Source organism: Sceloporus occidentalis, unplaced genomic scaffold (genome assembly GCF_023333645.1).
Source record: "Sceloporus occidentalis isolate IW3139 unplaced genomic scaffold, rSceOcc1.0.p SCAF_232, whole genome shotgun sequence".
Lineage (NCBI taxonomy): Eukaryota > Metazoa > Chordata > Lepidosauria > Squamata > Phrynosomatidae > Sceloporus > Sceloporus occidentalis.
The window spans coordinates 92,164-103,099 of NW_028317212.1; the positions used below are offsets into that span (position 1 = coordinate 92,164).

At 44.6% G+C, this 10,936-nt stretch overlaps 1 protein-coding gene across 1 annotated transcript; it reads left to right on the forward strand.

The window, feature by feature from the left end:
• Nucleotides 1–862: 862 nt before the first annotated feature.
• Nucleotides 863–7,913, forward strand: LOC149276624 (ubiquitin-associated protein 1-like). Its single transcript, XM_089503404.1, has 6 exons — nt 863–896; nt 1,692–1,816; nt 2,217–3,056; nt 6,307–6,507; nt 7,165–7,266; nt 7,773–7,913. The coding sequence occupies exons 1-6, from the start codon at nt 863–865 to the stop codon at nt 7,911–7,913; spliced, it is 1,443 nt and encodes a 480-aa protein (XP_089359530.1).
• The last annotated feature ends 3,023 nt before the right edge of the window (nt 7,914–10,936 follow it).

Sequence of the window (10,936 nt, forward strand, 5' to 3'; positions counted from 1 at the left end):
CGTTCGGCTCTCTTAAAGAAGATCATAGTGGCCGACATCGCGCCCGAGCGACTGAACCGGGGGTTTCATGTTTAAAAAGCAATTCTGTTGCAACGTGATGGTGGTGATGCAGTTGCTATAGCAACCGGTTCCTGCTTATTGCCTCGCTTCGATTGGATTTTATTTTGCTTTTTATAGATCGCTTTTTATTTTTTGTATTTTTTTTGTAATTGTTGAGACGATCTCGCCTGGAAATCTCTGTCCGATTCATACAATATTCGCTTATAAATCGAAAAAAAGCCGTGAAACGATGGCAGGATTGCTCCATGTTTACCGAAATGCCCCCTATGCTGAACACATAGGCTCAGTTGCTTTTATTTAAGGTAAATAAGGTAATATTTAAGGTGAAATATTAACTTTTTTCCCCTTTTTTTTTTTTTGTTTGTTTGAAGCAAGTCTTCTACTAAAGCTTTGACCCGTGAATGGTCGGTAATGGTTTTCAGTAGTTTATTTGGGGGGGTACAATGTTTAGTAGCACTAAATCTCTTGCTATTAATAATGTCGGGGGGGCCTCTCTGTTTCCGCATAGGGTAGCCATACTGGCCATTTTTTCCTTCCGGGACACGTCTAATTTTTACTTGATGCCGCATATAAAGGGTATCTGTTCATATGTTTGTTGTATTTGTAGTTGGTTCCCCACATACCGCAGGGGCAGAAATATCAGGGGGGGGTGGCAGTGGAAAAATTCACTGATATGGCAACCTTAGCCACGACTACCTACATTTTTCCTGCCGTAAGAGGTATCCGTATCCCCCCTGCTTATAACATTGTATCAGAACTTTTGATAATATTTCCGTCTCTTCTGTTTTATTTCAGACTCTAAATGGCTTCTAGGAAGTCTGCGTCGGATTTACAGGGTGAGTTTTCTTGTTATCTTCCGATTACGTTGTGCGTTCCGTGGTTTCCCGTTGATCTGCTCTCATGCTTTGTTTAGTACGAGTGATGAGGGGTTTTGTTCTTTATTCTTTTTAGCAAATAGCTCGTTGGGTGGAGGGGGACTCGGGGGGGGGGGCAAAGACCGTCTCTGGCCTCTGGGGGCTGTTTTAAAGGGACTCATAGAAGTCAAAAAACCCTGGTGTGCAAAAAACTAAAATAAAAAAAATAATCGCTAGACGGGAATCCAGTCATCTTTCTCATACCAGATGCCAAAAGCAAGTCATTTACCGTGCATGCACTGTTGGTTATACACAGCGAACACTCTTATGAGTTTTGAGGCTGTCATGCACAGCGTACACGGCCCCCGCTGGAGATACTTTGAATGAATAACTAAACTAAATATTTAAATCCACCCCAGCTAGCGTCTCGCCCGTTGCTGCCATCATGCCGGGACTGTATAGACCAAGGGGTGTCCAACCTGTGGCCCTCCAGCAGCTACATCTCCCGTAATGTAGGGCCGCGGGTTGGACACCCTTGGTATAGAGGCCGCTGTTTATGTATCTTAGTGACATACGGACCAGGAGAGTTTATCTTGGCTGGTTCCCAACGCCACGAATCAAGCCTTCAGCCGTACATTACGTGGCTGCACTTTAAGGAGCGAAATACTTCAGCTACACAATGTATAGAGAAAAGAAAAAATCTAATCCTAAAGAAATTCCCATTCAACGCGATCGTTTCACGTTTTCCTCTTATGACTGACTTGATGTTCTTTGCAGGGCCTTCCAGTTACCTAGAGGACGTCCCGTTCAAGATTGGCGACAAGTTCAGAGTGCCGGATAAGGTTGGGTTACCCGTTGGGTTCTGTGTGCCTGACATCGCCCAGCTCATAGGAGAAGCTCACGTAGGTGCTCCGCTATAAACATTGTCGCCATGTCATGTATATCGCCGTAGAATGTGCAATATATTTTTACTGGGAGAAATTCTAAGAATTATTTCCCAGTAGAACAGACTAAACCCAGTACGGCGGGTGCCTTTATAACGCTCCTTTGCCTCTGCGACGAATACATGAGCTTTATGTTACTTTATATTATTACTTTGGTGCAAGAAGCAAGTAATCCGGAGCCTTCCAACACTACACTGACATTTACTGGCTGCGGGGGGCGAATATGTCTCGTAAACCACGCGGTAAATGTACGGGGGACCCTCCGTTTATGGCAATAGAATGTAATAATACCCTAGCATCTTAACAAAGCGATAGCGAAACGTCGGGCACTGATCCCCCTGCTTGTTTCTTTTTGCAGTATGATTTTTCATTGGAGAAGAAAGCTATCCAGTGGGCTGAGGAAATCAGGAAGATCAAAGCTATCCAGAAGGCAGCCGAGCTGAAAGCCGAAGCCGCGCGCGCCCAAGCCGATGCCAGCCCAGCGGACAGCCGCACCAGCGATGAAAACCTTGGCGTTCCGCCTCCCATCAACCCTATTCTGGCCAGCTTGCAGCACAACAATATTCTGACTCCCACCCCAGCCAACAGCAGTGCCACAAACATGAAGGTGATGAGTCCGCCTCATGTCAACGCCGACTTCAACCCTGCGGACTTCGAGTGTGAACAGGATCCATTTAACAACGTAGAGCTAAAAACCCTTAATGACAGAGAAGAGTTAAAAAGCATTCTTGACATCCATGTTCATCCTGCAGCGAACCCGGACCCCTCTGCGATTGGAAACGTGCAGAGCTCTGCTTCGTCGGGCAACGGAGAGGACCTCTCCACCTCCACGAAAGAAGAAGCCTTGGACTTCAAGCTTCTGCGCAAACCCAACGGCTTCATCACTTTGCCACAGTTAGAAAACTGTGAACTAGTACCCCCGTCTTCCAAAGTGTCCCTTGCACCCATCACCTCGGTGAGCAATATCAAATCGCTCTCCTTTCCTAAATTGGACTCTGATGATGGAGATCAGAAAATGTCCCTGTTTGCTAGCACTTTTCTTAGTACATCTTGTCTACCCAATGGCACTTTCATGGATTCTTTAAGATCCTCCTCTAAGCCGAGCCCCAGTGAGCTGAACGGACACCACGCTAACGGCACCGGCACCGGCCACCGTGTCCTGCGGTCACCTCAAACGGAAGTCATCGGAACCTGTAAGGTAAGGAACCGGCAGGATTAACAAAGCGACTCTCACCTTTTATTTTTACTACTGGTATCGGATTAACACGTAAAAAAAAACATCTTTAAACCTTTTTTTGCAGAATATATTGTTTTCAGGCAACTACATACTGTTTTTTTGTATGAGTTGGGGGGTTATATTACTGTATACAGTGCTGGGGGTTATATTACTGTATGCAGCGTTGGGGGTTATATTACTGTATACAGCGCTGGGGGGTTATATTACTGTATACAGTGCTGGGGGTTATATTACTGTATACAGCGCTGGGGGTTATATTACTGTATGCAGCGCTGGGGGGTTATATTACTGTATACAGCGCGGGGGGCTTATATTACTGTATACAGCGCGGGGGGCTATATTATTGTATACAGCGCGGGGGGCTTATATTACTGTATACAGCGCGGGGGGCTTATATTACTGTATACAGCGCGGGGGGCTTATATTACTGTATACAGCGCGGGGGGCTTATATTACTGTATACAGCGCGGGGGGTTATATTACTGTATGCAGCGCTGGGGGATATAATACTGTATGCAGCGCTGGGGGGTTATATTACTGTATGCAGCGCTGGGGGGTTATATTACTGTATACAGCGCTGGGGGGTTATATTACTGTATGCAGCGCTGGGGGGTTATATTACTGTATGCAGCGCTGGGGGTTATATTACTGTATACAGCCCTGGGGGGGTATATATATTACTGTATACAACGCTGGGGGGTTATATTACTGTATGCAGCGCTGGGGGTTATATTACTGTATGCAGCGCTGGGGGGTTATATTACTGTATACAGCGCTGGGGGGGTATATTACTGTATACAGCACTGGGGGTTATATTACTGTATACAGCGCTGGGGGGTTATATTACTGTATACAGCGCTGGGGGGTTATATTACTGTATACAGCGCTGGGGGTTATATTACTGTATACAGCGCTGGGGGGTTATATTACTGTATACAGCGCTGGGGGTTATATTACTGTATGCAGCGCTGGGGGGTTATATTACTGTATGCAGCGCTGGGGGGTTATATTACTGTATGCAGCGCTGGGGGGTTATATTACTGTATGCAGCGCTGGGGGGTTATATTACTGTATACAGCGCTGGGGGTTATATTACTGTATACAGCGCTGGGGGTTATATTACTGTATACAGCGCTGGGGGTTATATTACTGTATACAGCGCTGTGGGTTATATTACTGTATACAGCGCTGTGGGTTATATTACTGTATACAGCGCTGTGGGGGGTTATATTACTGTATACAGCGCTGGGGGGTTATATTACTGTATACAGCGCTGGGGGGTTATATTACTGTATACAGCGCTGGGGGGTTATATTACTGTATACAGCGCTGGGGGGTTATATTACTGTATACAGCGCTGGGGGGTTATATTACTGTATACAGCGCTGGGGGGTTATATTACTGTATACAGCGCTGGGGGGTTATATTACTGTATGCAGCGCTGGGGGGTTATATTACTGTATGCAGCGCTGGGGGTTATATTACTGTATACAGCGCTGGGGGTTATATTACTGTATACAGCGCTGGGGGTTATATTACTGTATACAGCGCTGGGGGTTATATTACTGTATACAGCGCTGGGGGTTATATTATTGTATACAGCGCTGGGGGGTTATATTATTGTATACAGCGCTGGGGGGTTATATTACTGTATACAGCGCTGGGGGTTATATTACTGTATACAGCGCTGTGGGTTATATTACTGTATACAGCGCTGTGGGGGGTTATATTACTGTATACAGCGCTGGGGGGGTTATATTACTGTATACAGCGCTGGGGGGGTTATATTACTGTATACAGCGCTGGGGGGTTATATTACTGTATACAGCGCTGGGGGGTTATATTACTGTATACAGCGCTGGGGGGTTATATTACTGTATACAGCGCTGGGGGGGTTATATTACTGTATACAGTGCGGGGGGTTATATTACTGTATACAGCGCTGGGGGGTTATATTACTGTATACAGCGCTGGGGGGTTATATTACTGTATACAGCGCTGGGGGTTATATTACTGTATACAGCGCTGGGGGTTATATTACTGTATACAGCGCTGGGGGGTTATATTACTGTATACAGCGCTGGGGGGTTATATTACTGTATACAGCGCTGGGGGGGTTATATTACTGTATACAGCGCTGGGGGTTATATTACTGTATACAGCGCTGGGGGGTTATATTACTGTATACAGCGCGGGGGGTTATATTACTGTATACAGCGCTGGGGGTTATATTATTGTATACAGCGCTGGGGGGTTATATTACTGTATACAGTGCGGGGGGTTATATTACTGTATACAGCGCTGGGGGGTTATATTACTGTATACAGCGCTGGGACATCCCTTTTAAATATTGCAAACCACTATATACCTAGTTAAATATTTGTTCTCTGCATCTGGGAAATGTATTTGGCTTTTTTTTTTTTTTTTTTTTTATTAAGCATATTTTGTTGCACTTTTTGTGTCACTTTGTTGTCGTGACTTTGTGACTTGCCTAAATGTATAGTAGGTATTGTATAACGGTCGGATGCAGAAGTCTTTCTGTTTAGTGAGAGCTTCTAGTCTGATCACTAAATCCCAACCATTACAGATCACAGGATTGGGCTCAACATTCCATTTTCTGCAGTAAAAAAAGTTAAACAAAAACCCCCCCGCTTGGCGGATGCATTTTATTTCCATCACAAATACATGGAATTACGTACGTTTTTGTATTTTTTTGTGTTGCGAGTCGGGAGAATGCGCCCCAGCAGCCACCTTAACTACCTGTTCTTAGCAGCTGGATGATTATTCCTCCCCGTTATGTTAAGTGTGTTTCCCACCCCGGAGACCAGGACTTATTTGCTATTTTAACCAAGAGAGGGGGGGCTATAATATTGCTTGGTATTTCTTTTGAAAGTTAGGCACGTCTGACGCCGATGTATAGTCAGTTTTTTTTTTTTATATTGTTTACAATTTTATATATATATATATTTTTAAATATCTTAACTTTTTATTTGGGGCAGAAAATATGTATATTTTGTATTTGCAGTGGGAGGGGTAAGAGGTGATCTTCTTTTTATCTTTTATTTTTGAAGTTTCTCTGCCTGGGTAACCCTTTGGGGTCTTTAGACACCCCTTATGACATAATAGTGAGCTCATTGGGTTCCATTTTTTTTTTTTTATTTGGGTTTTCTTCTGATCTCACCACATTGCCAAACTTATTTTTCTTTGACAGACTGCCGATCAACCCGTTCCAGTGCCCAAAGTGCCCAACAAAGTCGCCTTTGTTAAGCAGCTGAGCGTGCCCGGCTACGAGGAGCTTCTGCAAGCGCTCTCCAGCAGCGAGAGGGAGTGCGCTGAAACCATAGTCAGCATGGGATACTCGTACCAGCACGTCATGAGAGCCATGCAGAAACAGGGGCAGAACGTGGAGCAGGTGAGGCTGCGCATGTCCGAGCCCGCGTGCATCTGTGTGCGCGTCGCTCTTCCTCGTTTTTAAGCGGAATATAAGGGAGATTCTACGCTTTTTTTCTCTTTTTATACAAAGTACACATTGTAGAAAAATTATATATATATATCTTTTATTCTTAAAAATGATGTAATTTTCATACTTCAAACGGTTTATTGTTTATGGAATCAGCTACATTTAATATGCATTCATTGCAGGCTTCTCTGATTCTAAACAATGACTGTTAAGCACAATTTACATCCGGATTTCCAAGGAAAAGTTAATATTTTTTATTATGAATAAATGTATTTCAGTCTGTGAGTCAGTCACTGCTCTGGTCCGGTTGGGCTGCAGTAAGTCGCCGGGAGCTTGTGGGTCCCAGACAGATGTCTGGTTGTGTATATTGGCTGACATTGGTGACTCCGTCTGCACCTTAAACGTGCACGTCCGGGGTATTTAACTCCCAGGGGTGCGGCGCATGCTGCAGCTAAATCCTAAACTGTAGCTCATTAGGCTGGGGGGGGCGGGGGGCATCTGCGTTTCCCATCGACCCACCTCATCTGTTATTTTAGGGGCCAGAAAGTGGTTTATAATCCTCTCTTTCTGACGCCTCGTGTGTGGTAACGCGGTTTTTCTCTTTTCGAGGTGCTCGAGTACCTGTTCGTTCATTCCCAGCTCTGCGAGAAAGGCTTCGACCCTCTCCTGGTGGAAGAAGCTCTGGAAATGAACCAGTGCTCAGAGGAGAAGGTGAGACCCGCCGCCAGTAAACCTCTTTCCGGGGGGGCTCTGACGGAGAAACGCTGGACTCTATGTACCCCAAAGCCATTCTGGGCCCAAGTAATAAAATGTAGAACTTTGCATTGGTTTCCGCGGTGATAGCTCCACATTCATTATCGTGTCCAGTGTTGCTCTTTATGCCCTAAATCTCTGAACCACATTAATAATTATTTACATTATAATTATTATAAATTATTTTATTTATAAAGCACCAACAATCACCGCAGCTCTTCTTATAGTCCCTACATTCAACGGGAATTTACGGATTCCGATACCGACAAACCGATATGTATTGGCTAACGAGGGCTGCCGATAGGCTGGAGAGAAGCTAATCCCTACATTGTACAGCGCTATGCCGTTTGATGGCGCTATATAAAACAATAAATCATAATACGTGGTTAATGTAATTATTCTTCGTGAGTGCCGCGGTGCCTGCATCCGATTAACGCTTTGTTTCCCCATTTTTATTCTTGCAGACGGTTGAATTTCTCCAGCTGATGAGTAAATTCAAAGAAATGGGATTTGAGCAAAAAGACATTAAAGAAGTTTTGTTACTACATAATAATGACCAGGACAAAGCCCTGGAAGATCTAATGGCTCGCGCCGGGGCCAGCTGAATCCTCCTTCCGCCTCATTCAAGATTTGGAGATAAAGAACGCTTTATTTTTTATTTTGGGTTGGAAAATCGCATATCAAGCTTTACCTTCCGGAGCAACGAAGTCTTCAAGAGCAAACCTTCCGGTTATCCTCTACTCCTTCGCACACATCGCTGGCTGTGAAAATATACAAAAAGTGTCCTTTCCCCCCCCCCCATTTAACAGATTATATGAAAGGATGGGAATTTATTTTCCTTGGACGTGGAAAGGAGTCGAGTGATGCTGCTCCCCCCCCCGGCTCTTATTTTGGGGTACAGACTGTTGTACTTCAGATAAGATGATTATAGTGCAATGAATTTATTATTTTTTTCCTTTTTATCTTAGATATTTAGTGCTACACTGGTCATTAAGTTACTCTCAAAGCATAGAGTATAGAACTAACCGGTTCTCTCGATTCCGTCTTACGCATCATCACGCTCTCGGACGCGGCTGGGATCAGCACTGGATTCATAGTTGAACGTTTAAAATATTTCTAAGTTATTTGTTGAACAAAAAAGCTTTATATGTGCGTCGAAATCTGCCTCCCCCTTAAAACGTATTCACTTTACACGCCGAGCTGTTATTTCGGTGAATTGGATTTCTTCAAGCACTTTGAGTTGACCTTTACTGGGTTATTTCTCACTATTCTATGTTCCTTTTTTGAAATTTCTAGCTAGTATTACAAATACGTTTTGATAGTCAAAGTGTATTACGCTGTACATTGTCACAGGACGCAAGAAAACCTGTAAATCGGAGTCTGGATGAATCTAATATTTTGATTCTGCCTAAAGAAGGTACTAATAAAACTTTAAAAAGGTACGTAAGTGGTCGGTTTATTTTACACACAGGTGAGCTGTGTAGAGTTATGACATCGGTCGGGTTATGACATCGTATTCCAGCTCAGCAGTCTTGCAGCCGATGGGACAAGGAGCATGTGGAGGTCTGTACTGGTGAACACGCCAACCTCGGCTCTTTCACGTGTCACTCAGACCGTTAAATCCCCTTTAACCACTGACCACCGGAAACACGGTGCCGCTGAATATGAAAACGCCTTGTGCTCGTTTTCTTGTTGCCCTGCTGGGTATTTAGCATATTTTATGATGCAATTACATCAGGCCTGGTGTTTCAATTTTAGTAATTTGGACGTGTGAAGCAGGTTTTATATAATATATATATATATATATATATATATATATAATTATAAATCCTATATAATCAAACCTTTATAAATTGCCACTATTCCCGTATTAAACTTTGAGGCCTTTGGTGAGTGTGAGATAATACGTTTCCAGTAAATATACCGTAATTATTGCACCAGTTGCAGGGGTGAAAATCATTGTTTCTTTTATTAAATATGCATAAAATTTATTTTGAACAGTAAACTTTTTCCAAAGTAGAAAACAATAAATAATGATTTCAAACACGGCCCAAACGAGTTGCAGAACAAACCTTTTCCCTCCTTCAATACTGCTTATTTCTAGGACTTCGGTAATTAAAACTATAATGGAATCTTAAAATGATCGTTGTGCCAAGGATGCTTCGAGTTAAAGTCCTTGTTTATTTGGATATATTTTTCTGTGAATATTTGGGGACTTTATGCTCCGTCTGTCACAACTGCCTCTTATATTTGGGTTTTAGTGTCACGGGGCCCGAATAAACCCGTTACACACTTGCTGATGGGTGATGCGGGCAGATGGTATCTGGTGGCGAGGAGCACAAACGCTTATGAGACAAGCGGTACTCGGATCCAAGCCGCGGAGCACAAACACGATGCAAACGGTACTCGGATCCAAGCCGCGGAGCACAAACGCTAACGATGCAAACGGTACTCGGATCCAAGCCGCGGAGCACAAACACGATGCAAACGGTACTCGGATCCAAGCCGCGAAGCACAAACACGATGCAAACGGTACTCGGATCCAAGCCGCGGAGCACAAACGCTAACGATGCAAACGGTACTCGGATCCAAGCCGCAGAGCACAAACACGATGCAAACGGTACTCGGATCCAAGCCGCGAAGCACAAACACGATGCAAACGGTACTCGGATCCAAGCCGCGAAGCACAAACACGATGCAAACGGTACTCGGATCCAAGCCGCGAAGCACAAACACGATGCAAACGGTACTCGGATCCAAGCCGCGAAGCACAAACACGATGCAAACGGTACTCGGATCCAAGCCGCGAAGCACAAACACTAACGATGCAAACGGTACTCAGATCCAAGCTGCGAAGCACAAACACGATGCAAACGGTACTCAGAGCCAAGCCGCGGAGCACAAACACGATGCAAACGGTACTCGGATCCAAGCCGCGGAGCACAAACGCGATGCAAACGGTACTCAGATCCAAGCCGCGGAGCACAAACACGATGCAAACGGTACTCGGATCCAAGCCGTGGAGCACAAACACTAACGATGCAAACGGTACTCGGATCCAAGCCGCGGAGCACAAACACTAACGATGCAAACGGTACTCAGAGCCAAGCCGCGGAGCACAAACACGATGCAAACGGTACTCGGATCCAAGCCGCGGAGCACAAACGCGATGCAAACGGTACTCAGATCCAAGCCGCGGAGCACAAACACAATGTAAACGGTACTCGGGGAGATTCCACTTCCTGGTCCACTCAGATCCGAGGCACTGAGCACAAACCCTTTTACAAGTGATACTCACAACCAAGACTAGAAGCTCAAACCCTTACAAGGCAAATAGTACTCGGCCCCTCGCCGCTGACCACAAACACCTGCATGACTCCATTACCGTGTTTTCAAAGCTTGTTTTTTCTGTTAATATCAGCGACTTCTCCAAAGGTAGATGCGCATGTTTGGATTATAAAGCCTGCAGCAAGGCGACACTTTATCAGCTTTTAGGGTGTCCAACCCTTCTCTGCACGGATACATTACTTATAAACGTATACCAGGATTCAGATTTTATACAAAGTAACAAACATTCCTCTTTCCTTTGTTAATACATCATTAATCGAGTGTTTAGCGGTTCCTCATG